The sequence below is a fragment of the Papilio polytes genome, unplaced genomic scaffold (genome assembly GCF_000836215.1).
Source record: "Papilio polytes unplaced genomic scaffold, Ppol_1.0 DF824191.1, whole genome shotgun sequence".
Classification (NCBI taxonomy): domain Eukaryota; kingdom Metazoa; phylum Arthropoda; class Insecta; order Lepidoptera; family Papilionidae; genus Papilio; species Papilio polytes.
In genome coordinates this window covers 2,054,897-2,082,382 of record NW_013525013.1, presented here as the reverse complement: position 1 = coordinate 2,082,382, position 27,486 = coordinate 2,054,897, and the positions used below count along the sequence as shown (strand labels likewise).

The 27,486-nt window shown below is 34.0% G+C and overlaps 6 protein-coding genes across 8 annotated transcripts in view; 2 read left to right on the top strand and 4 right to left on the bottom strand.

The window, feature by feature from the left end:
• LOC106110713 (NADH-ubiquinone oxidoreductase 75 kDa subunit, mitochondrial) overlaps positions 1-5,149 on the bottom strand; it is a 7,876-nt gene extending 2,727 nt beyond the window's left edge. Inside the window, exons 1-11 of the mRNA XM_013292610.1 lie at positions 5,063-5,149; positions 4,565-4,732; positions 3,983-4,314; positions 3,548-3,689; positions 3,041-3,166; positions 2,861-2,956; positions 2,297-2,470; positions 1,700-1,865; positions 1,090-1,241; positions 440-646; positions 3-61 (exon numbers count right to left, since the gene is read on the bottom strand). Of these exons, the coding sequence (XP_013148064.1) occupies positions 3-61; positions 440-646; positions 1,090-1,241; positions 1,700-1,865; positions 2,297-2,470; positions 2,861-2,956; positions 3,041-3,166; positions 3,548-3,689; positions 3,983-4,314; positions 4,565-4,729 (1,619 nt within the window). The 5' untranslated portion in view covers positions 4,730-4,732; positions 5,063-5,149. The remainder of the gene's footprint in view (positions 1-2; positions 62-439; positions 647-1,089; positions 1,242-1,699; positions 1,866-2,296; positions 2,471-2,860; positions 2,957-3,040; positions 3,167-3,547; positions 3,690-3,982; positions 4,315-4,564; positions 4,733-5,062) is intronic.
• A 260-nt stretch (positions 5,150-5,409) lies between these two features.
• On the top strand, positions 5,410-6,425 carry LOC106110902 (elongation factor 1-beta'). The gene is made up of 3 exons (XM_013292852.1): positions 5,410-5,554; positions 5,695-5,941; positions 6,032-6,425. Exons 1-3 carry the CDS (start codon positions 5,475-5,477, stop codon positions 6,374-6,376), a joined length of 672 nt encoding a protein of 223 aa, XP_013148306.1. The 5' UTR covers positions 5,410-5,474; the 3' UTR covers positions 6,377-6,425.
• Positions 6,426-6,519: 94 nt separating this feature from the next.
• On the bottom strand, positions 6,520-9,222 carry LOC106110900 (erlin-2-like). Of its 2 annotated transcripts, none has more exons than XM_013292851.1 (7): positions 8,972-9,222; positions 8,517-8,660; positions 8,360-8,440; positions 8,179-8,287; positions 7,867-8,018; positions 7,587-7,739; positions 6,520-7,136 (listed from the first exon to the last, which is right to left on the bottom strand). In XM_013292851.1, exons 2-7 carry the CDS (start codon positions 8,622-8,624, stop codon positions 6,774-6,776), a joined length of 966 nt encoding a protein of 321 aa, XP_013148305.1. In that variant the 5' UTR covers positions 8,625-8,660; positions 8,972-9,222; the 3' UTR covers positions 6,520-6,773. The 2 variants fall into 2 exon arrangements, with proteins under 2 accessions (XP_013148305.1, XP_013148304.1); XM_013292850.1 differs by having other exon boundaries at positions 8,517-8,631.
• A 240-nt stretch (positions 9,223-9,462) lies between these two features.
• On the bottom strand, positions 9,463-11,664 carry LOC106110712. Its single transcript, XM_013292609.1, has 7 exons — positions 11,573-11,664; positions 11,251-11,474; positions 10,542-10,829; positions 10,227-10,470; positions 9,914-10,144; positions 9,757-9,845; positions 9,463-9,684 (listed from the first exon to the last, which is right to left on the bottom strand). The coding sequence occupies exons 2-7, from the start codon at positions 11,407-11,409 to the stop codon at positions 9,463-9,465; spliced, it is 1,233 nt and encodes a 410-aa protein (XP_013148063.1). The 5' UTR covers positions 11,410-11,474; positions 11,573-11,664.
• An 815-nt stretch (positions 11,665-12,479) lies between these two features.
• Positions 12,480-22,299, bottom strand: LOC106110933. Of its 2 annotated transcripts, none has more exons than XM_013292891.1 (22): positions 21,902-22,299; positions 21,578-21,725; positions 21,256-21,338; positions 21,046-21,153; positions 20,438-20,684; positions 19,998-20,116; positions 19,851-19,923; positions 19,309-19,439; positions 18,717-18,816; positions 18,517-18,599; positions 18,330-18,404; positions 17,928-18,039; positions 17,331-17,417; positions 16,786-16,880; positions 16,065-16,376; positions 15,569-15,709; positions 15,283-15,379; positions 14,680-14,887; positions 14,345-14,456; positions 13,982-14,124; positions 13,391-13,601; positions 12,480-12,926 (listed from the first exon to the last, which is right to left on the bottom strand). In XM_013292891.1, exons 1-22 carry the CDS (start codon positions 21,947-21,949, stop codon positions 12,915-12,917), a joined length of 2,745 nt encoding a protein of 914 aa, XP_013148345.1. In that variant the 5' UTR covers positions 21,950-22,299; the 3' UTR covers positions 12,480-12,914. The 2 variants fall into 2 exon arrangements, with proteins under 2 accessions (XP_013148345.1, XP_013148346.1); XM_013292892.1 differs by having other exon boundaries at positions 21,274-21,338; positions 21,902-22,298.
• Positions 22,300-22,741: 442 nt separating this feature from the next.
• On the top strand, positions 22,742-26,693 carry LOC106110751 (COP9 signalosome complex subunit 4). Its single transcript, XM_013292649.1, has 9 exons — positions 22,742-22,947; positions 23,030-23,106; positions 23,189-23,340; positions 23,632-23,735; positions 24,479-24,664; positions 24,971-25,089; positions 25,178-25,332; positions 25,670-25,886; positions 26,368-26,693. Exons 1-9 carry the CDS (start codon positions 22,865-22,867, stop codon positions 26,499-26,501), a joined length of 1,227 nt encoding a protein of 408 aa, XP_013148103.1. The 5' UTR covers positions 22,742-22,864; the 3' UTR covers positions 26,502-26,693.
• The last annotated feature ends 793 nt before the right edge of the window (positions 26,694-27,486 follow it).

The following is a 27,486-nucleotide window of genomic DNA, read 5'->3' as shown; positions in this document are numbered from 1 at the left end:
GCTTGTAGCCGATGTCGAGAGCTGCCACCTGCGACGCCGTGCGCTGCAGCACGTTCAACACCTAACAACCAAACACGGTTATAAATGTATGTTCAACAGTTACAACCAATCATCGTTATAAATGTATGTTCAACACCTAAAAACCAAATTCTGTTATAAATGTCTGTTCAATATGTGACAACCACTCTGTTATAAATGTAAGTTCAACACCTAACAACCAAACTGTTGTAAATGTATGTTCAACAATTAACAACCAAACATTGTTGTAAATGTATGTTCAACAATTATCAACTAATCTCGGTTGTAAATATATGTTCAACAACTAACAACCATACTTTTTTTATAAATATATGTTCAACAAGCGACAACTAAACACTGTTGTTAAAGTACATTCTGAATTCTATGAAATTCTTGTTACCATCGATTTTAAGAATTTTACCTTCCATTCCTTATCCTGCAGTTTGTCCTGCAGGCGCAGCGCCAGCTCCTGCGTGTGCGCCAGCAGCGCCGCGCCCTCCGCCGTCTTCAGCTGGTCAGCGCCGAGGATGACCCCCGGCCGCTTCGCTTCCTCCAGCTTGCGCTGCACCGCGTGCGAGCTGCTGCCCGACGCCAGATCTTTTAATATGGACGCTGAGTCGCCCACGTGCTAGAACACGAGGAAAAGTCTTAATTATTCCTTGCAATACTTTAAATGGATGGATGTTTGTGAGAAGGTATCTCCAGAATGGATTAATGGATCTCTGTAAAGTTTGACAACAATATTGTGAATATAAGTTACGTTTTAACTCTCCGCAAACAAAATCAGGTCCAAAAGCAAGTACAATAATAACAACATCAGAAATGAACAGAAAGTATTTGCTTGCTAAATATTTACTAAAATTATAAATGCGAAAATTTAGATGGATGGATGGATGAATATAAGTTAGAAGGTGCATCCTAAAAGAATCTCGGTAAAATTTAGTAGAAAAAGTAGAAAATAGTGTAAAAAAACACCTAAATTATTCACTTTTGTTTTTTTTACTTTCCACACGGAAGGGGTCGCGGGTGGCAGCTAGTATTTCCTAAAACGGTAAATTTTTCACCATTTACCATGTAATCGTAGGTGAGGTCAACTTGCGGGCCGAGCAGCGCGACGTCGGTCTCCTTGTGCATGAAGGCCTTGCGTATGCGAGTGTTGAGGAGCGGCGCCTCCAGCCGCACGTTGGTGCCGATTAAAAGCACGAAATCGGCTTCCTCCACATCTAGTACATATTTTAAAACATTCACAATATTGCTACGGCCAAATAAAATAGTTGACAATAAACAAGTGTTAAAAAGCTAAAATTGTATAGAAAGATTTGTTATAAATTTTCATTTCCATTGATTTCGACCATAAATTTATAATGGTAGGTTTCCACTGCAAATATGTACAATAAGATTTTTTTTTGTTTTGTATGTTAGCTAGCGTTTGACCAAGATGCTACATGATCAAAGTAAAGTGCTTTGCATTTTCCTCAGAACAGTAATAATATTTTTTGTACTAACATAGACACATATAGACGTTACATTCGGTTTAGAACATACATGTATAAAAAGAACAACAATTCATAATACAGATTATCTCTCCCTCTCTCTAACATCTCTATTATCTAGTTATTTAAATTTATTTCAACAAGGAACAGTCTCAAAGTATAAAATAAGTCAGTGAATGTATACATACTAGCAATGCCGGTGTTCAGGAGGTAGGTGGAACGCAGGTCGATGCCGGAGCCCTCCAGCGGGAAGTACTGCTCGGTGCAGACCAGCTCCGAGCCCAGCCGGTTCACCAGGTCCTTCAGCGCCACCAGCGACTCCGCGTCCGCCATGTCGCCTCCCACTGCTACAAGCTATACACAAACAATATTGGGAGATGAATAGATATTGATTATTCTTTTATGAAATGCTTTAACAAATAACTCCCTCTTTCTCCGTTTCTCTCTAGCTGTCTATATCTCTCTCTCTCCCTCTCTCCCCCTTCTATATCTATCTTTTTCTCTATCCTCTATCTTCTCTCTGTCATTCTCGTCTAAAAAGAACCTAAAATATTGAGTGGGTCTTAAAACGTAAAGATAACCCAACTATCATATCAGTTAAATCAGTCAAGAATTTGGTCCGTAACTTTAGGGCCTGTTCTACCAAATTGTAAATAGTCTGATTACAATCCAACATGTGATGAAAACATCGGATTTTGTTCCCTTATCTGACAATGATGTAACTTTTAAGCTATCTGAGCCTCTATCAGTCAGTGGTGGGACTGGCCCTCAGTGTAAGGTGTTACCTTATCAGGCGGGCAGTCTCTGAGCGCGCGCGCGGCGGCCACGATGGCGTCTTCCCACTCGACAGGAGTGAGGTTGCCGCGGCTGTCCGTCATCAGCGGCGTCACCAGCCGCTGCCGCTTCAGACCGTCACACGCGAAACGAGATTTGTCTGATAACCATTCTTCGTTTATCTCCTGTATAGTAGTACAATAATCGGACTGATATTATAAATGCGAGTTTAGATAGATTGATGTTAAAGTTTGTAAAATGCTGAACGGATCAATAGAAAATTAAGCATTGATCTATCTGGGAGAACACATAAGCTTATTACTTTCTTTATTCCACGCGGATGAAGTCGCGTGCAAAAACTAGTGTTTTATCGATTTCCTATCAAATATTTCAGCTAAATTCATTTTGTATGAGATAATTTTCACTTGAATTACCAGACAAGACAAAAAACATTTTAAATTTCACATTTTAAATGTATAAATCTTATGGATAGGCTACTATTTAAGTTTGTTTATAATCCATGCTTATAAAATCGCGGGTGACAGCTTGTAATTCATATATAAATAATAACGAACCTCGTTAGTCCTAGGGAGAATACGTAAAACCTCGTTTGTCCTCGTTGTAACTACGATGTTACTGCCCAAAGGGTCTAAAACATCGACGGAATCAATCTACAAAATAGAAATTAACAAATTTTAACATAATCAAAGTGATTGTTATAAAAATTATATTTTATGTTTAAAAGATATTCTTACCCTCCTAGTTTCCCAGGGTCGAGCAACGAAACTGTAAGGCTTCGATGTGAGAGCGCCGACGGGGCATAAGTCAATTATATTGCCCGATAACTCAGATAGAAACATTTTCTCCACATATGTTCCAACCTTAAATGAAACATTTTAAAATAAATTATTTCTATTAATAAATTACTTTTGGTTTTAATTTATGAACCCGGGACATAGTATTGTAAAATCAATAATCCTTTTGTTTTTGTGTATAAAAATTATACAACAAAATCTACTGAAATTAACAAGCAATTTTGAAGATCAGATTAAAATACAGATTACAATTTGTTAAGGGCCTGTCCCACTGGCTGATAGAGGCTCAGATGGATTAAAAATAACGTCACTGTCAGATATCGGGACAAAATCCGATATTTCGTTGAATTGTTATCAAACAAGTTACAACTTGGTAAAACAGGCCCTATGTGTATTTAAATGTTAATTTATCATTTTTCTTTAATATATTGTCAATTAAATACTGACCTGCATATCAGTACCTCTACCAGTGGTGCCGAGGTCATCAACACCGGCCACTTCAGATGCGAAACGAATGCACCGCGTGCAGTGGATGCAACGCGTCATAATAGTCTTGATCAGAGGACCAACATCTTTATCCTCAACAGCCCTGTAATAATTTTTTAATACATATTTATAAAATAGTTAAGATGCAAAAACGGAAAACTACAACCTTTACAAATACATTATTTATGTAAAAGTAGCAGCCTATGTTTTTTTTTTCAGAATTTGCTCTATATCTATGCCAAGTTTCACCAAGATCCATTCAACCATTTAGATAGTACAGTCTAAAAACATCCATCTAAACTTTTATATTTATAATATTAGTCCAATGTAGTACTCTTTATACTTTGTTTAAATCTTATAAAACAATGAAAATAATAAAAACAAAAAAAAAATTACCGTTTTCCAGAGAAATGTATATCAGTAAATCGGCTCTTATCAGAACCAAATGCCATAGATTGATCTTGCAAGTCACACTCTCCACCTTGATCACAAATCGGACAATCCAAAGGATGGTTCACCAGCAGGAACTCCATCACACCTTCTCTGGCTTTCCTTGTCAGATCCGAGTTGGTCTTCACTCTCATTCCCTTCATAACTGGCATAGCGCATGCTGCTACTGGCTTTGGTGACTTTTCAACCTCCACAAGGCACATCCTGCAGTTACCAGCAACAGCCAGCCTCTCATGGTAGCAGAACCTCGGTATTTCAACACCAACTTGGGCCGCAGCCTAATAAAAACATTTGTACCTTGATAAATTGATTTTTTATTAAAAATATTGTAGGCAAAATGTATTTCTGCAAAGACATTTGTATAATTACATATAATTTCTTCAAATGTATGTAAAAAAAAAAACAAAGTAAAGTTGTTAGTTTTCTATGTGCACAAAATAGATACAAAAATCAGAACAAAAGCAAAATAAACCCTTACATGTCTAACAGTTCAAATAAGACTTACATTCAGTTTTGTAACATAATTACCTGCAATACTGTAGTGCCAGGTGGTACATACACAGGCTTGTCATCTATGAAGACCTCTACTTTATCAGGCTGTGGCACAACCTCGGCGTAGCGCCGGACGGCCAGCGGTGCGGCGCGGGATGGAGAGCTCAGCGCAAGCGCCCTGGTTAGCGGCTGGCGCAGCATCCTCTGCAGCACCAATCATAAACAAAACTTTTACAATGAATTTAAGCGATATTTTCGTGATGTCGTTAAAATCTCATTTGCTTTTATACAATAATAACTATTAAGTTAAGTACTAATGTAGGTCAAATAGCATTAAGACCCTTTTTGTGGCACTAAAATATGAATATAGGAGAAAATGTTATGTTATTGTTACATAAGTAGCAACACCTAACCTTAATTAAAAACAATATATCACACTCAGTACCAATTAAATTACAATGTGAAAAAAAGCTATTTCATGTATTAAAGTGATTTTTGGCGTATTTGCGCAATAAAATGAATTAGAAAAAGTACCTATGTATGCTTTACTGATTTTAACAAAATTTAATGACAGCTGAGAAAACTGTCAATGTCATCCACATATTGACTTTTAAATGGTTTGACACTAACCTCAAGTCCATAAATTTTGCTGTATGTTGTTTCTCTTTGTTAAAGGTTAAAATTAAACACTTTTCTCCTAAACAAACTACGAAGGACAGCCTCTTTTTAATACATTATGAGTGAAAATATAAGTTTTAAAAAGATATACATGATAAACTGAAACGGATTTTTTTATTTTTGCTACTCAACAAAGTTCTTCTATTTCTGTGGTTGTTGATGATTTTGACACTTTTTTCGTTATCTATATTCACCTCTCCTCCCCCTCCCTCTCTTTTACTGACCGGCTGTTCGTGTGGCACTTGTGCTTCTTTTATAAATTAAAAAAATGGCATTCGGAGATGTTAAAACGAACCAAGGCTTAAATGAATTGAATACATTCTTGGCCGATAAAAGTTACATATCCGGGTAAATATTTACAAAGACATTTTTATAGCATTAAATATTCTTACACGTCAACCTCAAAATTATAACCTCTATTTTTAGCAGTGACTATTTTATCGATGTAATCATTTAAGATTATCATAATGTTAAATGATTTTTTTTAGATACACTCCAACTCAAGCCGATGTGCAAGTATTTAATGAAGTAGGCAAAGCGCCGGCCGCCAGCCTACCGCACGTACTGCGCTGGTACAATCACATCTCATCATACTCCGCAGCTGAGCGACAGACTTTTGCTGCGGGTGTCAGCCCATTGAAAGCCGGCGCCACCACCACCACTGCACCACCCGCAGCAAGCAAGGAAGACGACGACGATGACGTCGATCTTTTCGGATCTGGAGATGAGGAAGAGGTTTGTTTCAAATTCTAATATTAAAAAAATATTTATTTACACAGTTAACACATAAATATCCCAGAATACTTAAAATAATTATTATTTTAGGATGCGGAAGCAGCAAGAGTCCGTGAGGAACGTTTGAAGGCTTATGCTGACAAGAAGTCCAAGAAACCGGCCCTTATTGCTAAGTCATCCATTATTCTTGATGTGAAACCTTGGGATGATGAGACAGACATGAAGGAAATGGAAAACCAAGTCCGTACCATTGAAATGGATGGTCTTCTCTGGGGTGCTTCTAAACTGGTGCCCGTTGGCTATGGTATCAACAAACTGCAGATCATGTGTGTTATAGAAGATGACAAAGTATCTGTGGACCTATTGACTGAGAAAATCCAAGAATTTGAAGACTTTGTTCAGTCAGTTGACATTGCCGCTTTCAATAAGATTTAAATGCCATTCTAACTATAAGATTTCCACTCAATAAAATCACATTTCTGTATTTATGAATTTTATTTAATATACTGCATAGAAAATCCCAATAAACATTCCTTTTTAAGAAAAAAACATTTACTTAAATCCATTACTATGAACATTTTTTGTCTGAAAATATCAAAAAGTATAACCATAACTAGTTCACATACACAATCAACCTGAAACCATTCAATAAGAATAATTATTGCCATTTTGATGTAACATGTATAAAAAAACTATATATTTACCTAAATACAAAAAGAGCTTATTTATTGAGAATGTTGATTTTTTTAAAACTTTACAAAAAGCCCCACAAACCTGTCCCACACACATTTCACTCAATGACTAGTAATTGTTTTGACAAAGTATGTAGTGTTTATTCAACTTCAACATTTTTGAGCATATTTTCACCAATATTTGCTTGCAAAAACATATTTGGAATATCACTTCCAAAGTAAATTTTATTATTCTTTGCGAGTGCTTGATATCTTTGTAATTCCAAATATTCTTTAGTTAACAGTAGTTTGTTAGCTTCTGCTTGTTTTTTCAGATGATAGTAATCTGCCTCTGCTTTTGTCTGTTGTTTCGCTCTGTGAATGTTGTCTTCAATCAATTCGATTTTTTGTAAAGATTCTTTTTCCATAATTTTCTGTTCATATTGAATTTTCGCAACTTGCGCCTCTTTTTCTGCTTCGATGACGGCCTTCCTGCGAGCTGTCTCTGCTTCTTTTTCCACCACCTGAGAAATAAAAATCAACCATAAGATACCTTGAGTAATCTTTAAACATATATTTTGTACTTATTATCCATTTCAAATTTATTACTAGCTTTGCTTGCGACTTTGCATGAAACAGAAAAATAAAACAAAAGCAAGTGTATTCTATATACCTATGTATTCTATAAGTAGACTACTCTACATCTATGCCCAATGTCATGATCTATTCATCCGATTAGGCGGTAAAATCTTACAAACATCCATCCATCCAAACTTTTATGTGTATATTTGTATGCTAAGATAATAAAGCATCTAGCCTAAGCAAAATTGTTACAGTGTTTATGCAAATCTAAATATTCAACCAGTACAGAAATATACTAATACCAGTTCAGAAAAATGCTTACTTAGGTAAAAACTTAACTATAAGTCTACCTTGAATCTTCATTTAGATCTTTTCTTGGTTTAAACTATTACCTTTTGATGTTGAGCAGCAATGAGAAGTTTAGACTTTTCAGATTCCATAAGTTCATAATTCTTCCTAATTGCTTCTGGTATCTTTGGTTTTGTTACTCTCACTGCCTGCACTCTCAGACCTGGTGCCATTTCATTAAGATCTTTTTGAAGTGCCTATAATATGAACATTTAAACAAACTTTACTAAAACTTGTAAGACAAGTCTCCAACAGCACATACCATTTTGTAAGATGAGGAATAGATTGTTATATATTTGTGTGGCATTAACTAAAAAAACTTACTGTTCTTAAATTTTCATCAATCTGATCGAACAGATCAATGTAAACTTCATGCAGGGTGTGCGCACTGCAGAACTGATTCAACTCATGATGTACTTTATTGAATATTAATGTCTTATCATAATCTGCGGTGAAGTTACGAATCACATCCAGTACTAGAAACAAATAAATATCAGTTATTATAAGGTCTTTTAACAGTATTACTTTTCACCCAAATTTTTATTATACACTTGTGTATGAATATAGGTAAGAGGTTTATAGCAATATTTATTTAGATACAATAAGAAAAACTCTGATGTAATATTTGATACTCACCACTGTTTGGTTCTAATTTATTAACAACTTCAATTCTCTCAAAGTAAATCATAACACCTCCACTTGTTCCACAGGGCACATTTTTTACTTCATCTGTTTGCAGAGTGGTCTGTAAGAAGAAAAGATATTAAGTATGTTTTAAGAAAAAAAATATAATATACCTAAATATGATAATACATACCTGAATAGCTTTATAAGAAGTTAAAAGAGGTACCATCATATGGAATCCAGGTTGACTTGTTACTGGCAGCAATGCTCCACCCTAACATGAGAAAAAAGTATATAATTAGAAATATAACATCTTAAGTTAGTACAAAATAAGCACATTACAAACTTACCCTGTAATAAACTCCAAGATGACCCTCATCAACTTTGTGTAAGGAAAAATGTACTGTTATCCCCACAGTCAGTATTACCAGGGCGAGAACTGAGGTCTGATCTGCCATTGTGGGACTGCAAGTAATTTTTTCCTATTTGTTACTCTGCAGAGTAAAGTTAATTCATCTATTTCTAAGTAATACACACGTCTTGGTGGCAAAATCTAACTACCAAATGTACTTGTATTATCTATATACATTTTTTATTACTTAAAAACAATTAAGATGCAATTGATAGTAATGATACTTTTAATAATCGGCTATCATCCATCGCGTACCCAAGCATACCACTAAAAACACTTTACTCGCTATGTCTATGCAATTATTGTACAATTAGAATAACCAATAAACGTAACAAGTATTACTTTTTGTTGTCTCTTTAACTTTATCATGTAGGAAATAAACATTTTACTTGCCTCCACAAGCCAAAAGTAATGCTAAGTGTTAGCGGTATGATGACAAATAATTTGCAAACAGAACAGAATAAATTAATTGAACCTTAGAAGAGTATTCTAAGATTTTCTGTTTGTCGCAATAATGGAAGTATGCTATAAAGAAAATGCATTAGTTAATTAAAAATAGATTAAATTCATTGCTTCTCAAATATTTTGTCTCGTTTTGACACAAACAGACAAATAATTTTTGGCAGGTGATGTTGACAGCACTGATTGACGCAGTTGATAGTGCTGCAAGGTTCGAAAAGTAATTCGCTTTAAATATTTTTTCAGAAAAAGTAACACGTTTACGTTTTGTGCAACTTTATGGGAGGGATTAGGAATTTGTAGTTTCTTCTACTGGACTAAAATGAAACATGACTAACATCTACTGTACACGGGCTAATAGGGGAAATAAGAAAATAAAACATTTAAAGAATTTAGATTTTAATTTTGAAAACAGATATGCAAAGTTAATTATTTCCATTAGTCGCACTCGAGCCCGTATTCTTCCCGGTAACAAATGTTTTGCTCTCAGAGTGTAGTCCCAACATAAGTTCCGAAATAGATTTCTTAAGTGCTCTGTATTCCTCGAGCGCCTTTGCACATAATTCTCCTTCGGGTGAATTTCCAGGTTCGATTAAAAGCATTTCCAGTGATTTCTTTAAACATTTCTCAGCATTTTGTAATTCTTCCTGTAAACAAAACGTTTTTATATTACACATGTTACATGTTTATAATATATTTAAAAATCGTATGGATCTTACCAAATAGTGGGATCCATTTATTTCTCGGCCATCAAACAGCTTTTTAGCAAGCTGTACTAGAGTAGCATGTAATTCGTAAAGTGTGATAGCTAAATAAAAAAAATAGTTAATACTTCTCATATTTTAATGCTATATAAGAATACAATGTAAAAAATACCTTTAATCCTGCATATCTTTGAGCTTATCTTATCAAGCACTGGCAAGAGTTCTTTGCACAATTCTATTTTCCGTCTCATCATCTTCTTGGTTGGTCTGGGCTGGTTGTTGATGGCGTCTCTTAGTACCCCGGCTAGCCGTTGTTTAGCGTCTAACAGAAGATAATGATTTGGTGCCAGTAAGAGCGAAACATTTTTAATATACTCCTCCAGTTCCTTTTCATCTTTTTTATCTGTTTAAATGGTGTTGTTTAATGATTATTTCTGTTGTTAGAGATTAAAACTACGGCTAAAAATGTAGCTAGCTAAACTTACTTATAACAGCCAGTTTCTCAGAGCAACATTGAACCTTATGTCTAATTTCGGAGGATTCAAATTTAGCGCCGCAGTCATGACATACCCATGTTTCGTCACTAATCTCCGAGATATATCCCGTTTTACATGTAGGACAAAGTGCTGAACTCATGTAAGTGCCCATTTCGGTCATATCTTGACATCTTTTGCATGTACATTTAAAGTATTTACCAATCAATAAATGTTGTTGTCGTATAGCTGTACCCTAGAAATAATATTTTAATACTTTGAGAAAGGAAAATAGTCAATACAACAGGAAACGTATTGAAATCATACCTTTAAGGGATCTGTATAATTATAGTAAATTGTTTCTCCTTTTTTGATATCAGTGCTTGCATGACAGATTAACACATTACTCTCATCTATGGCAATATGTGTGTTGGCAACACAATCGTGCGCCATTAGCGCTGCCTTCAAAAAAACCCCGCGAAGTATTTCTGAACATCCAATCGCTGGTACCGGCGGTCCTCTAACTTCGAAACTATTCACATCCACCGCTGCACATACCTTTTGTACTAAATTATTATCCTTAACACCTTCCATAAGTCCCAGAGATTGAATAAACTGTGAATTGATAACTGTGTCTGAATAACGGTTGGCGGTAGAGATTCGGAAGAAACAAATCTTAGATGAATAGATGTTTGAACAGTTAGTAAGAAATAGAAATATCGAGAAGTACATAGATAATATTATGATCTCAAGTCAATTTTATGTTTTAATAATAAAACTATAGCAGAAAAGTAATAAAATTAAAGTGATTTTAAAGTATGTATAGCAAGAAGATAGTTTGTCAAATCTTTTCTTATGTATAAAATCATACCGCTATTTGTGATTCGAAAATAATCTGCATTTTGCCTGAAACGTTAATTACAATATTATTATGTCTTTAAATTGTAAAGAAACTCAGAGATAATTGTTTCCACAATGCGCGACAAAAATAAAAAAGCTTTCGAAATAACTCTGTCCTTCTGAAATTTGTAAATACCTTCACAGTATTTTCACAGTACTCCCAAACGCTTGTTCCTTTTCTCTCATTCAAATGTGTCTCAAGTTGCAGAAAGTCCTGCCAAGCTGTTTTATCAACGTCCTTTTTTAAGACCGCCCTCAATACCAACAGAGAGCCTACATTCTGTACCATCGTCATAGGATTCACACTTCGTGTTAACTTGAGAGATCTGAAGAAGTCGCATTCAAATTCACTGTGCCATTCTAAACAAAACATCACAAAAGAAACATTAAAAAATAACTGGCATAGTTATCTTAATAATATTGTGTAGTTTGAACCTTTGACTACATTAGTTACTTACTGGTTAGTTGTTGTGGACAGCCGTCTCCGGGGCATATAGGAGCCACTGCGCATAGCTTGCATACGAAAAACTTGCTGATAAGCGGCAAATGACAGTTATAACAAACGAGCGATGTGTCACTACTAGGTCCTAATACAAACGGCTTGTCGCTTAGAATACTCTCACCTGCTCTCAAATCCTTTGCCGCTACAATATACCTATAAATTATTTTTTTTCTTATTGCAAGAAACTTTAGCCATTTAATAACGGATAAGTCTATAAAAACAGATTCTCTCTTATTAATAATAATTGTTAAAATAATTCATCAAACAAAAAAACATTACAACATAATTAACTTTGAATTAGTATAAAAAACCAACCTTCCAAATTGTTCAGAAACTTTCACCTCGTATTTTTCACTCATTTTGATGTATTTCATTAATTTAAAGCATGTACCGACACACGTGAGGGATGAACTAGAGACGTGTAAATTATATTTAGCGCGGCGTCGGTAGTTAATTTTAGTTCGCGTTTTGCAGGTTTGTTTTCACCTTTAACCTACTTTTGAAATATTACCGCCAAGAAACATGTATTGTAGCCAAGTTTTACACAAATTCATCTGTCATTATCCAGTGTATTTTAGGCATTCTTTTCCTCTATAGTCGTTTTCTAAAATTGTAAACACACTAGCTGATACTCACGACTTTGTCCGCGTGTAATTAAAATATAGCCTATGTTACTCACCGATAACATAGCTTTTTAATGGTGAAAGAATTTTTAAAATCCACCCAGTAACTTTAAATAAATAAAAAATACAAAAATACATATCTTCTTTATAATATTAGTAATAAATAATAGATTAACACATGTATAATTGTGAGTTTTAAAATGTTATAAGTATACAATAAAACAAATGTAAAGGAAATAAACGGCTATATTTATTTCATTACTATGTACAGTCCGCCGCACGCTTATGACTAGCAAAATATTTAATATATCTGTACAACTATATATCTCTCCTCATTAACGAAACAAACCAAACAAATATAAAATCTGATACATTCACTAACATATGTACACCTTAAAAACTCAATTCCATTAAAAGATTACTTCCGATAAACGATTTTCATGTCAACTATTGTTCAACAGTCTTTTCTTATTACACTATTCACTATATATTATTGATTTATCAATAAAATATTGTCATTATGCTGATATAATGTTGAAATATTTCTACAACATAATTGCACGATTGTACCCCTATTTATGAATATATATTTCTTTAAACTAATTTTATATATTATCACATGTGCTGTACATAATCTAAATATTTCATTTAAATCCTTATAGCAAACGTCACATATCATGCAGGTTCCTGAAACAAAGTAAACAGAGATAAAATTGCATGAAAATTAATCTAACAACTGTACTTTAGACGAGAGACTTAGGGCCTGTCCCACAATTCTTGTAAATTGATAACAATCCAATGTATAAAATATGTGATGTAAAAAACAGATTTTAAGACCCTATCTGACAGTGACGTCACTTTTAGGCTATGTCCCCTCCACACAAAGTGACTTTCGATTAGCGATGTCCCTTGTAGAATCGACAAAACATATCAAAATGTATAGGAATGAATACGTGACAAGCACGTGATCTATCAAATGTTATTGTCAGTTCAATACATTTTTGACTTTTCGATCAGTGATAGCGATAATCGAATGTTACCTTGTCTAAGGGGGCTGAGCCTCTATCAGCCAGTGGTGGGACAGACCCTATGAAAGCAAAAAGATATGGAATAAAAGAAATTCTTGTTGTATTTATCTGATTATATGTTACCTCGTCTAGCATGATGAGCGGCGAGGTGTGGTGCGCCGCGCTAATGATGTCTTGAAGGCAGCGCGCGAACTCGTCGATGACGTCACGCACCGCGTCCCCGCCCCCCGCGCCTCCCGCCCCGCCGCTCGCGCCCGCCCCCTCCCCGCCCGCCGCCAGCAGGCATTGGCACACCGCCTCCACCACCTCCGTAGTTATGAAGCTGCACGGCTGTCTACAGAAAAATAAACAAAAATCACCACTCGAAACGTAAAAAGCTCCCTGTTGTTAAATACCATTATTGACATAATTTACATTGTTGTGCTTGAGCTAAAAGGTACATTCGAAGAAACTGGCGGTGTCCCTTAAAAGCTTTAATAGTTTGAAACGACGACGCGAAACATAAGCCAATACAACGCAACTTTTAAATGTGCTATACGAAAAAATAAGTTAGTGATACACGGCTAATTTTCTATTATTTAAGTGGTTAATAGTAAGAAGCGGTGGAGTTTGATTCGTTGCAATAAACAAGGCAAATTTCCTAAAGTGGAACACCGCTAAATTCCTCGATTGTACTTGAAAAAGAGGTTTTAATGTAGAGTAGATGTGTCGTACTTGAGCGGCATCAAGGGCGGCGGCCTGAAGAGCGCCTGCACGGCGCTGGGCATGGCGGGCGCGCGGCGCCGCGTGCGCTCCAGCGTCTCCTCCACGTTGCGGCACCCCACGCACTTGCATATCGACGTGCACGCTATCTTCGCCTGTAGCACACAAAGATTACATTACTATAAAATCAAATTACTAAACATTCTATGAAACTACAATGGATTGATTATATTTAATGAATTGCTTAAATTGCTAAATATATAACAGTATTACGAGAGATAACTAAAATATGTATCATTTTTCACTTAAATTACGTTATTTATGATTTAAATGCTGCTGATATGATTAAATAAATACACTACATAAAGAAATTACCTCATAACATTCACAATAGTTTTTGAGACATCCACTCCGTTTGCAATTACATCCTTTATTGTGCCGACGAATCATTTCCGGACCACCGACTTTTGCTTTGCCAATTTTTGGTCTAAAACAAAACATATTAATTTAAAAAATTGCGATTGAATTTAAATTTAATTAATTTCTGTCTGAACGCTGTTTACGATTTAAGTTAGTCTACCATTTAATGGAGTTGAAATATTATCATTCGAGACTCTATTACATATTTAAATATAGTTTTAGTATACGACCATATAACAACTAAATTTCCTATTACAGCCTCTCAACATTGTAATGTATAAAAACATTACCTGAAAGCGTTAGGGTTCCTATCAAGACATCCTCTGATGGCCTTCTGGCGGCGCTCCTCGTTGTCGAGGTTGTTGTGGCAGTTGTTGCAGTTGCAGCGGTTGCAGAACTCGCCGTTGGCGAAGCACTCGCAGTACAACTTGAGGCACTGAGACTTGGTGCAGTTGCACGCCTTGCGCAGGCGCAGGCCCAGCTCAGTAGACATCAACTCTGAAACAGTACATATAGAAATATTACTAATATTATAAATGCGAAAGTTTAGATAGATAGATCATTAAAGTTTGTAGATGTATGTCTGGAAGAAGATATAGTACTAGATTAGTAATTTTGTTTTTTTTTTTTAATTCTACGCACACGGAGTTGCCGGCGAAAGCTAATATATAAATAAGGAGAATAAATCAATACGCTCCAGTCCATTTTTTCTTTTTTAAACTAGCCATACCAAATTGGTACCATCTGGTAACATTGTACTGAAGAGTATTATTACTTGTCCGACAAATATTATATTTTGTACAACAATAAGGAAATTAATTCATTGCTGTTTATCAAATCGTATAAAAACCTATAAGTTATATCAAAATAATAAATACACATGTAACATTTACCGCTTTCGGAAGTTGTCTGTGGTGTCCTGGGCGACTGGTACGCGTTAATTGACTCCGCGTCCATGCTCAGCATCCCGCTTATCTGCTGAGACTCGTCCTGCAAAATAAATATTTACCTATTCAGTGACTTTTTTCTGTATTTTAAGACATTTTTACACAATAGTAAGTGTAGGACTTTTATTTAAAGAAAGGATTATTCAAAAATATGCGGTGATTGTTGAAATCCTACTCCACAAAATAGTATGTGTTTACGCTTTGTTATATTAAGTATAGATAATAAACTTACATGAGCGGAGTGCACATCGCTGATGTTCCTGTTGTCAGTCTCCTTGATGAAGTTGGAGGGGATGACGATGAGCGGGTGCTCCTCTCCCGCGCCCAGCTCCTGCAGATCGCTCTTCTCATTCACTTCATCGCAATCTGAATACTGTGGACAATATTTAACATTTAACATAGACGGAAAAACTGACTTTATGAAGGCATAGCCTGCCTGCAAATAAGACTATATTAATGGTAGCTGAACCCCTACACCTTTTTTGTGTCGATAGGAAGTCTTGCAAAGATAACTTGCTCTCTGGGGGAAAGCAGGGTTATGTGGAATTAGACCTACTAAAACACTCTCAGTAGACCCCTATATCATGAGGGGCATATCATCATCCCTAGATCATGGGGGGGTTAATGCCCATGTTTTAAGTCATCTACAAAGTACATTGTCGAAATTATTATAAAATTTTAAAATACATAAACATATGGCAAGTAACATAAAATTAAAAAATACTTACATTTACAAAATCCCGTTTATAGTCAACTTCAACTTCTGCAATATTAGAATCATCTGCATCCATATTCATCTCAGAATGCAGGTCATCGTGTACATTACTTTTTATATCCTCCATATTGCTATCCATACTGGCCTGATTGACTTGCATTTCAGCCTTGATGTTGACCTGCATCTCCTGCTCCAACTCCTCGCTCATCAGTGCGTGCAGGGCAGCCTTCGAGTCCATCTCCTCCTGTACTTCAGTTTCTTCTATATGTGACACTTCTGGCACTGGAGATATTGGTGCCAGAAGACTTTGTGACGATCTTCTGATCTGATGAAATATAGTTTTAATATTAATACTTTACCAAATTGAAGTTATTACTAGTTTATAAAAAGATTAAAAATCATTTCCTTCCAAGTTATCAACATCAATAATTAACGAAAAAAAAAACAGAACGTTAAAGAAAAATTTTGCAGCCAATATTATGAAAAATAATGTTCACGTGCAAGAAAATTTATTGTAAACATAGATTAACTTTAAATTTAAAGAAAAAAAACAATTAACATCCAAATAATTTCAGTTAATAATACGAAAGTCTAAGAACCGAGAAGTTGAGAAGTTAAAAGTGACAAATAAACTTTTCATAAAGCTTTAAATTTATTTTCAAAGTAAAGCAAAACATTTAAAAACTCTAATTAAGTTTTTGAAATGTATAAAGATAAGAATTATGTTAACTCACCGCGGTCGTTTGCGCAGGTTTATCAGCTAAAGTGGTAACTCTTTTATCAATTAAGGGAGCTATCCTCACCAACTTGCGCTGGGGTTTTGTGCTCACTGAAAATTATAGAATTTCGCAAATTCAATTCACACAATGACACTGTTTCCAAATGACTTTTCATATTCGAATTTAAATTATAATTTTCAAATAGAGAAAAGAATTGTTTAATTTTCTTAGTGTCAATGTTTAAAAGTTTTCCAATTTCCAAAAGTATCAAATTCTTTCGTAATGTCAAAAGAGATAATAAAATGTTTGGAATATCAAGAAATGAACAGAGATGGCGGTAACGAGCGTAAGTTATATATTTTTTAAATTCCGTTATTGCCGTTTTTCAATGTGGCCAGTTTGAATTGCAGTAAAACCTGCATAGTGAATATTTTAACTCAAAAATAAAAATAAAACCATGACAATTTTATTACTCAGCTAATTCTATCGTTGTTTTTTGATGACATTTTCATAAAACGGAAATAAACCGTTTTAAATGTTTTTAATGGGATTTGATGTACCTTTGGTAAGAGAAGAGGCAGCGCCGGCGACGAGCAGAGGCGACTGACTGTTCATCATTTTGTCTGATGACATCTGGATCAAATTACCTACAAGTTTTACAATATAAAGTACACATTTTAAGAACGTAGCCATAAAGCCTGCTAAACACTTTCAGTCATAACTGAACAATCGAACTGTACAATTACTTAAGTTGTATAGGCAACATTTTAACTATCAATTAAATTGTAGTGCTAATTTTCTTTAACTCACATATGATTTGATTTAATTAACTGAATTGTCTAACTGTTAAGTCAAAACTCGTTTGATGTCGTTTACAATCAAAACTGCATGTAAAGAAAAAAAACTAAATTGCGTTATTTTATGCCAATAATTCAAAATCTACTGAAAATATTGTTTATAGTTTTCATGAGTGGATGAAAGTTATTATTGAGTAAAGTTTAAGTAAGAGAGTAAATACTTCATTAAAGAATTGAGCTGTAATTTGACAATTGCTAGAACATTTACAGATAGATGAAAGATGCGTCAGGATGGGGTCAAATGGAGAGCCGTAGTTTTTGCCTATCCCATAGCGTCACGGGCGTGATTATGCAACTTACCTTTTGAATCAGTTAACAGAAAAGTTTTCGCAGGCACATTTATAGTTTGCGGCTGCAGCTTTGTCTTGACAGGCGCTGGGTTAGAATTCGTCACAAGTCTGATGTATTGAATCTGTAAGAAATATTTCACGGATATTTCTAGATTATTCCTGACTAGCTTTCGCCCGCGACTCCGTCCATATTCGCATTTATAATATTAGTAAGAAGTAAAAAACATTTACTTTCAAAAAGACAACTATTACAACAACCTAAAGTTTAAAGTTTCAAATTATTTAAATAGAAAAGATAATTCAATCTTTGAGTTAGTTTTAGAAAATTTCACCTTTCATATTTTTATTTTGCAATCAATAAAAACCACTTTATTAACAAATAGAAGGTTTAAATACATTAATTAAAACTTACACCTTTACCAGGAACATTGATTTGATGTAGTTGAGTCCGTTGATTGTCTAACACAATGTTGCCATCTTTTGTAACCTAAAAATATAAATAACATGGTAACATTAGGGAACTGTTTGTTTTTATTTAGTTAGTAACGAAAATAATATTAGTTTAAATGTTGTAAAAAGTTTAAATTACTTTCTCTTACTTGTGCTTTAGGAGGTGCTGTGGTTTTCAATATAACATTTTGTGTTGGATTTGATGTTATGAGAACCTTCTTTGTTGTTGAACCTGAAAACAACAGAAAAAAAACTTTAAAAATGTACATTTTTAGAATTTTGATTTTTTTTTGTTTTGTAACATATAAAATCAAAGAAAACTATATAAAAATATTAATGTATTAAGTACCTTGTGCCGCTTGCGTAGCCTTTTCCGGCGATTTGAAGGCTATTAGTTGTTGTTTTTTAGCAAATTTCACGCCCGATTTCGTCGGCGTAGCTAACAATACCTGAAAAAATTTAGTAAAACCTGTGTAAATACTGTCTGCATAAATAAAATGTCAAATAAAATGAAGAGCAACTATTTAAGTTTGATATAAATATGATCAGAATTCGCCTAAATAGCGAAGTGACCCAACCCCACCCCCCCATAAACAGCTATTGCAGATGGATTACTTGATTTTTATCACGTGAGGTGAGAATCACAGAAAGTGATTATTTTCCGTATCTGTGCGTCCCTCTCTTGTTTAATCCACTTTCCCTTTCCTTCCTTTCCTTATACAAAAGGGATGCAAAAGGGAAGGGTAAGTCAAGTGTTACTGCATTGTAAAATAACATTTTATGTGAACCCTTAATTTGGCAGGAGAATAAAATCAAGTTTTTAAAAATTTTACGTTTAATATATATTTTGGACATTGTAAATATTTATAAAAAAAGGTTTCATCACAGTTTATGTTCTGTGCAGAGGCCGATATAAAATTAAAGATTAAACAAATAAATACCTTATTAGCTATTGTAAAAGGCATATTTTTCTGTTGCAGTGCAACAATCTGCGCCGGCGGCTTAGCGGCGGCGGGCGCTACTTTAGTCAGCAGACTCTGTGCGTTGCTGCTCATCTCCAGATTTGGTTGTCCTTGAACATGCAATAATAAAAACTTGAATGAATCTATCTATACTAATAATAAAGCGTAACCACAGACTACTTAGTTACGTAGGATGTCAGCAATCACTGTATGTTTTTGAATAATATTCTTTTTAATACAAAGTCCTACACTTACAACACGCTTTAGACAATACATTTTCTCGCTATTAACTTAGAGCGTAAGTAATATGGAAAAACTGTTATGCGGGAAACGGGAAAAAGTGCAAGTTGATATTTGAATTGAAAATTTCACAAATGTAAACAATAAAATAATGTTTTTATGATTTCATGCGGATAAAGTCGCATGGGAACAGCTAGTTACATATAAAAAAAAATAATTGCTCTATATAACAGTGAAACATGTATAGCTTTATTGTAATTTAGATATGTAACATAACCTACCAGGTAATATTAATTTAGTGATGACAGGCTTATTTTGTGTACCAGTAACAGTCTTTGCTTGGATCAGTTGAGTCTGGAAATTAAGCACATTTTATAAAAACAATATAACTTAATAAATTTTATTGAAAGCAGAGGTTTTATACATACTTGATCTCCAGTAGTAGTTCGTAAATATTGCACCGTGGGCATAGCAGTGCCCCCCGACACCAGTTTTAACTTCTGCGCTCCTGTCGCTGGCATCATTACAAGCTGTTTGCCTATTTGAGCTGAAAAACATTTATTCAATCATACAATAATTTTATTTAATCAAGTCTTAAATACAAGAACTTATCCATTTTAAGCATAATTATAAATAATTGTTTTGTAATTGCTCTCATTTTATAATTAAGGAATTTTTACATGAGTTAAAAAATATTTTTCAAACATGTATCATATTGCAGGGAGCTGGAGGCGTACTGTGAAGCCCTCTGCCCCACTTTGGGGACATAGGACAAGGAGTCAAGTCAAATCATCATATTTCATATTCTATTAATCTACACTCCAAAGTTAAAAAATAAAATCTTTAAAAAATACACAGATATACTTACTTAGGACAGTATTGGCTTTATTTCCTTGCATAACACCGGCCAGAGTAACTTTCTTTAGAAATCCATTATTTAATGTATTACTTTTGGTAGTAAGCACTGTTAATGGTTTGGGTGCTATTGCGTATGGTTTGACAGGAGTGAACGCTTTGGCAACTGGCCCAGGTTTCGGTGCTATGGCCACTTGACGAGGTGCAGATGTGTGAATATCTGTTTCAATTTTCTTTATTCGAGGCGGTGAGATTTCAGACTATAATTAATAAAATATTTGTTTCCATGAAAAATATACTACCTTGTATAGTAAAAGGAAAACAAGTAAAAAGCCACTAACATTCGTCAAAATAGGGAAAGGTTACTGCATTTATTAAATTGGCAAATGCATTGCCTACAATTAATGAACAGAGTAAGAGATACAGAAAGAGAATATCCCCTCTTCCCTTCCCTCATATAAAAACAGTAGCAAAGGGAAGAGGATTTAAGTTAGGCCTCCAAGCTACATTAACAGTATTTTTTGCAGTTTTCCTTTGAAACATACATTTTTACTGAATTTTTATTCTTTGATTTAGAATAGAATGTAAATAAATAAAATTGTACTAAATATCTATAACAACCTTTAGTGTGGCTACTTTACTCAATGTATGTTCTTGTTTTATTGTTTGTTGCGGCAAAGACTCAATCTTAATAATGTTATCTGCTTGTGATGTGATAATAGTCTGCTCCTGTAAAAAAAAAGAAATAATCATTTAAAAAATGTTACATTCAATGAAGTCATATAGATGAAATAGCATACAAATGAGTTAAATCAAGTAATTTCTACATACATTTGAAGCGATACTTGCCATAATATTACTCTGATCTTCTTGATCGGCATAATCTTGTAGAGTAAACTGTTCTCCGATGAAATCTAAAAACATTTCATTATGATTAATTAGCTACTAAAGGTAAAGGCAGACAAAAAAAAGTATACATCAATTGTGCGAAGGAGTGAATTCGAATATTACAGTCAATAGAGATAATAGTAGAGTAGTATGTACTGTTAACCCACTGTAAGGGCTTATTTATACAAATTTTATACCTTTTTCAATGTAGAACACTTAATTTTTCATAAATCTTTGTAATTCTGAGAGAGGAATATAAAACTACCTATGATTTCTTCACTGCCAGTATCCATTAACATGGGTTGTTCTTCAATGTGATCAAAATCCATTGCAATTCCAGCCTCATGGGCACTCTCTTCTAGAGCTATATCTGCCTGACTTACAACTGTATCTTCAGAATGCCCAAAATCCACCTAAAATGCAATACAAAGATAAAATATTAGAACCAACAAAAGTAGAATTTTTTTAAAGAAATAACTTCCATACACAATGAAACCCTACAGACATTTTAAGAATGTTTAATCTTTGCAAAATAAACACATTTAGTTTACTAATAAAAATACAAATTGGTCAAAATGTTTGTACTTACTCCCATAGACCCATCCAAATTCAAATCGTCACCCAAATTGTGATCCATCTTAGAAAACTAACAAATCAAGTTTTCTTGTAAAATTTACTACTGTAAAATCTCCACATTGACCGCCAAAAAGCGCGAAAAATCAAAAAGATATTTAAGTTCAAAAGAGGCCGCCATTTTAAGTTGTCAAAATTCTCCGTCCTACATACAAATAGCCACGGTTGAACACAAATTGTCAATCACAAACTATTGTTATTTAGTAAATTTTGCAGCCGATTTAGCATTATCAATACTCAACAATTAATATCAAATAATATTTTAACAGTTGCAACGTATTTTACAAATATAAAATGAAATCCTTTCTCAAGAAAAATATTATTTTAGTATAAAATCCTGATGGCGCTTCTTTCAATTTTGTAAAGCTGTCAAACTTGACCAACATTGCGAAATCATAATTTACAAATAACACAGATTATGCAAAAGGTAAACAAAATATAGAAAGGCGCTCAAATTATAAGAGAAATATAAAAAAAAAACTAGAATTAATTGTTGTGTTTTCACATCACACTAGAATCAAAGTAATTGGCTCCATTTAAAACTTTTACACCCTTTGTAAAATCAAAGGAATAAAGTGCACAGCACAGTCGTAAGTCGTAACATTGGTATTCAAGCATTTTGTTTTCTATTTTTTTTCAAAGATAATGAGAAGTATAACCTATGTTTTTAAAGAAGTATTTGATACTAGAAACTCATGGTGTTATAAACCGACTTTATATTCTTTATTTATTTCCGAAACCACGAAACCAGTCAACGAAACTGTGAGGAAAAAAGATGGCTGTCAACGCCAAACGTCAATTGTCAATGTCATCATCATTTTTTAGTTTTCATGATTTTTGTAGAACTAGAAAATAACTTATATCTGTTTCAATTTTCTACAAAAACACAAATAGCCTAAAGATTCCTTAACTCTACAAAATGCCGTTGACTCTACAAGGAGTACGTCAGTATTTAACTGAACTTCGAAATTCAGGCGGCTTACACAAAGACCAGGCTGAAAAGTAAGTCTTTAAACATAAACATGGTGTAGTACACATTAATACCATTAGTCTCTAATATTTAACTCTGGTTTAATTTTTCTAGGTATCGTAGTGTATTGTTGGAGATTTTGGTAAACCCTACCGAACTAGCTGACTCATTAAAAGCTTTTGTGGAAGCAAGTAAGTGATATTTTATTTTTCGTACTTATTGTAGATTTTATTAACAGAATAATAAAATGTATATTATAACATTTGTTAACAGTTGTAAATGAGAATGTGAGCCTGGTGATATCCCGCCAGTTGCTGACAGATGTGAGTTCTCACTTGGCACTGTTGCCTGATGAAGTGTCTCAAGAGGTATCACACTTTGCTCTGGATGTCATACAGCCCAGGGTCATTTCATTTGAGGAACAGGTGAATTCATATTTTTCAGTTAGAAATTAGAAACCAAAAGCCTGATATAGACATAGAGCATCCTTTAATTTAATTTTTAAGTTAAAGATACCCACAGTTTTAACTGAAAATGTTGGCTACTTAGTTAAAACTCATTTATCTAGGAGGCTTTACATATTTTCATGTATACCAATAAATGTATTAGTACCTTACAAATTAATGATGTGAGCTGTCATAAATACCATTTAATATGTCCTGAAGCAATATTACTTTATTTAGTTGTAATGTATAATTAACTAAAGGCTGTTCCAGGTGGCAAGTATAAGACAACATTTAGCAGATATTTATGAAAGACATCAGAACTGGAAGGAAGCAGCAAATGTTCTTGTTGGAATTCCTCTTGAAACTGGACAAAAGTATGTATTTTTACCTTTATTTCTTATTTAACATTTGTCTTCTTTATGTTTAACACAAACTACTTTGTCACATACGATGTCACCAATCACAGCATATTTTTGAACAATAATTTCTTTAATAAAGCCCTACACTTACAACACACTTTAAGCTATATATTTTCATGCTATTAAACTTAAGGGATAAATAAATTGGAAAAAACCTTCATGTGCTAAAGGACCATAAACTACAAGCTGCCAATATCAAGGAATTGTTATCCAATGTCAAAGGCTTTTGTTGTTATTTGTGCATCTGAATTTTGACATTTGCAAATGTAAACAATAAAATATTTTTGTTACAATTTCATGTGGATGACGCCGCACAGGAACAGCTAGTAGTTTTATAAATCTACATATTAATTATACAATGACATTTGTATGATTTAGTTTAAAAAAAACTATTTATCAGTTATAACACCTACATAATATACACTGATCGATCTTACTAATATAATTAATGCGAATGTTTAGATGGATGGATGTTTGACTAAATCTCCAAAATTGCTTAATGGATCTAGCTGAAATTTGGCATAGATGTTAAATACAATTTAAAGACAACATAGTTTACTAATGAAGATTTTTTTATTTCAAGCTTATGGAATCGCGAGCGACACCTAGTTTATATAATCTAAGTGAATATAATATTTCCATACTTGTGCAAAAAAATTAAAAATTAGGAAATACCTAATCTTGTTAAATCTTTCCAGGCAATACTCAGTTGATTACAAACTAGAGACATACCTAAAGATAGCCAGATTGTATTTGGAAGTGGATGACCCTGTACAAGCTGAGGCATTTGTGAACCGAGCCTCGCTGCTGCAAGCTGAGACAACTAATGAACAACTACAGATTTATTATAAAGTGTGCTATGCTAGAGTATTGGATTATAGAAGGTATGTAAATAGAACAAATAAGTGGTTGTTAATAAAAAGTTAAAAGATATCATACCTCCCCTAACTGAATGGTCTATATAATGTGTGTTAGTTATTATTATCCTGTTCCTGCTTAAATAATTTTCCTTTAAGAAAACATAATAATACTCTTTGTTATAAAATCTTTTTTTAATGTGTATCAACAGTTGATGGTTGTGTTTTATGTAGTTTTATATTTTTAGTAGCAACCTCTCTGAACAATGTCCATGCTTTGTTTAAATTCCTTGTTTAGATATGATTATGAAGATATTTAATATGTTTTTTCAGAAAATTTATAGAAGCTGCACAAAGGTACAATGAATTGTCATATCGGAATATCATACATGAGGATGAGAGAATGACTTGCTTGAGGAATGCTCTCATATGCACTGTCCTCGCATCTGCAGGTAAAATAAATAATATTTCAGTTAACTCTCTATCCTTTACAAAATGCTGGAATTTAAATATGATCAATTTATAAATCATTTTTTTCAGGCCAACAAAGATCAAGGATGTTGGCAACACTGTTCAAAGACGAGCGCTGCCAACAATTGCCTGCATACTCTATATTGGAGAAAATGTATCTCGACCGCATTATTCGCCGCTCAGAGTTGCATGAGTTTGAAGCATTGATGCAAAGTCATCAGAAGGTATGTATGACCATCTTACATAACTGACAAGAAAGTAAGTTGATGACTGAATGACCAAAGAACATAGGGATGGATTTCCTAAAAGTGGTGGGCAAGTGATCGGAAGCACAGATAACACAATACTTGAACTAGTTAATAGTGAAAAGTAAGGCATTTTATTCCTAATATAATTTTGGTGTGGTGGTGGTAATTACCTGCCACTAGATTCAGATATGACATAGACATACTGAACCTTCCATAGCTGTTCATTATCATGTATAATTCGTCACTTGATTAATAGTCCACAATAGAGAACAGCAAGAATTATTAAAGAGACAGGTTTATGTATATTTTTCAGGCGACAACATCAGATGGGTCAACAATCTTAGACCGAGCTGTGTTTGAACACAACCTGCTGTCTGCCAGCAAGCTGTACAACAATATAACGTTCGAGGAGCTGGGCGCGCTGCTGGAGACTCCGCCCGGCAAGGCGGAGCGCATCGCCAGCCACATGATCAGCGAGGGCAGGATGAACGGATATATTGATCAAATCAGCTCCGTTGTGCACTTTGAGAGTAAGATACATAAGATATTTTGTTAGTCATTGTCTATTATTGCTTGCGTTGAAGGTGCACTACGATTAGATCTAGAAGTTCTTTACTTCATGTTACTTAATGGAAATTGAAAAAATATTTACATTTTACTACATGACATTATCGTTTATTGTCTATGAATTTTGGAATATTTTTAGCATTTTACCTAATTTACTTTGTGCAAAGTTGCTTCGTTTAAGCGCTAGAGCATTCTATGAATTTATGAAATTATTCAATAAAATTATAATAAAATTGTAAACATTCTAGAACGAAGTCACAACAGATAACCGTAACATTAATAATATTTGTCTAACAATGGATGGATAACGAATAGCTGTATTTCATAACATTCAATATTTAAATAAATAGTTACATTTACGTTTACGTTTAGGTGTAGGTGTAGGCAACACCTACTATTTATGTAGCCTGAAAGAAAAACAATGCTTCTTTATTTTATTTCCAGCACGTGAAATTCTGCCGCAATGGGACAAACAAATCCAAAGTCTGTGTTATCAAGTGAACAGTCTGATAGAGAAGATCGCTGCTGCAGAGCCTGAGTGGATGGCCAAGGTCATGGAAGAAGAAATGATACAATAGAATTTGTACGAGTTAATTGTAATACGTGTAATAAAGGCTTCTGAACGTCTCACTTTTTATTTGTGAGCATTAAAAATAATGAACATTACAGCATATGACCGTTCGTTATTGCTATTCCTAAGCTCGAAAGCTGTATCTCACGAATTTTCAATAATGGAGGTCATTTTGTGAATAAAGTCATTTACAAATATAGTAAGTTTTTTTTTTATTAATAATCCTTTATAATAAGTTAGTAACAATTTAGGTAAGTTATGTTACTAGTTAATACTTGGGGATTTTTTCTCTGTCTTCGTATGATAAAAAAGTAGTCTATAATCTGCCGCATGCCTTTAGTGAGTTCGGTCGAAATCGGCCCAGCCGTTTCGGAGACAACCCGGAACAAAGGCGTCTTGCGGACACAGACAAAAAAATTTAAAATGCGATTTTCATTATTAGCAAATACATCGTCTTCTTGAAATATGGATTTTTCTTTTGATATCACACGCTCAACTATATAGATTTGACAATTTAGCCCCCTCAAAGTAACCTTCGATTATCGTTTTCGCTTATCGAAGTAAAAAATGTATGAAACCGGTAATAACTTTCGAAAGTCACTTTGTATCCTAATCCTATACATTCTTGGCTATCACTATTACATTCGTAAAGGGAGTCAGGTTAAGGATAAAATAAAACAAACAACTACTGATTCAAGAACTATTCATTTTTATTCTCAATCAATCAATAAGAAACACACCGTAGGTGCTTATTTACAAGGCAAATATACTGACAGTAACGAATTATTTGAAGATAATCAAATGATACGGCGACATAGGATGCTTAGCAACACGTGCTAGTAAATGAACTACAGGAAGCTTGCGGCCGCCATTTGACGGCGATTTAGATTTAGGCTTTTTGCACAATCATATTGCTGCGTTATACGCTGAGTTGACTATTATAAGGACACTGAGATGCTCGCATTGATTTGGTTAAACACGCTTCCTTGTTT

Excerpts from the sequence above, each read along its gene's own strand:
- LOC106110902 (XM_013292852.1), top strand. The coding sequence starts at position 5,475 with ATGGCATTCGGAGATGTTAAAACGAACCAAGGCTTAAATGAATTGAAT. Across the intron at positions 5,555-5,694 it reads GATAAAAGTTACATATCCGG|ATACACTCCAACTCAAGCCG; the intron begins GTAAATATTTAC and ends GATTTTTTTTAG. Across the intron at positions 5,942-6,031 it reads GATCTGGAGATGAGGAAGAG|GATGCGGAAGCAGCAAGAGT; the intron begins GTTTGTTTCAAA and ends TTATTATTTTAG.
- LOC106110900 (XM_013292851.1), bottom strand. The coding sequence starts at position 8,624 with ATGGCAGATCAGACCTCAGTTCTCGCCCTGGTAATACTGACTGTGGGG. Across the intron at positions 8,441-8,516 it reads ATCTTGGAGTTTATTACAGG|GGTGGAGCATTGCTGCCAGT; the intron begins GTAAGTTTGTAA and ends TTCTCATGTTAG. Across the intron at positions 7,137-7,586 it reads TTGCTGCTCAACATCAAAAG|GTGGTGGAAAAAGAAGCAGA; the intron begins GTAATAGTTTAA and ends TTTATTTCTCAG.
- LOC106110712 (XM_013292609.1), bottom strand. The coding sequence starts at position 11,409 with ATGACGATGGTACAGAATGTAGGCTCTCTGTTGGTATTGAGGGCGGTC. Across the intron at positions 10,145-10,226 it reads TGAGAAACTGGCTGTTATAA|ATAAAAAAGATGAAAAGGAA; the intron begins GTAAGTTTAGCT and ends CCATTTAAACAG. Across the intron at positions 9,685-9,756 it reads TAAATGGATCCCACTATTTG|GAAGAATTACAAAATGCTGA; the intron begins GTAAGATCCATA and ends TTTTGTTTACAG.
- LOC106110933 (XM_013292891.1), bottom strand. The coding sequence starts at position 21,949 with ATGGATCACAATTTGGGTGACGATTTGAATTTGGATGGGTCTATGGGA. Across the intron at positions 18,405-18,516 it reads CAGCACCTCCTAAAGCACAA|GTTACAAAAGATGGCAACAT; the intron begins GTAAGAGAAAGT and ends TTATATTTTTAG. Across the intron at positions 15,710-16,064 it reads ATAAACGGGATTTTGTAAAT|TATTCAGATTGCGATGAAGT; the intron begins GTAAGTATTTTT and ends TATTGTCCACAG.
- LOC106110751 (XM_013292649.1), top strand. The coding sequence starts at position 22,865 with ATGCCGTTGACTCTACAAGGAGTACGTCAGTATTTAACTGAACTTCGA. Across the intron at positions 25,090-25,177 it reads CACTGTCCTCGCATCTGCAG|GCCAACAAAGATCAAGGATG; the intron begins GTAAAATAAATA and ends CATTTTTTTCAG. Across the intron at positions 25,887-26,367 it reads CTCCGTTGTGCACTTTGAGA|CACGTGAAATTCTGCCGCAA; the intron begins GTAAGATACATA and ends TTTTATTTCCAG.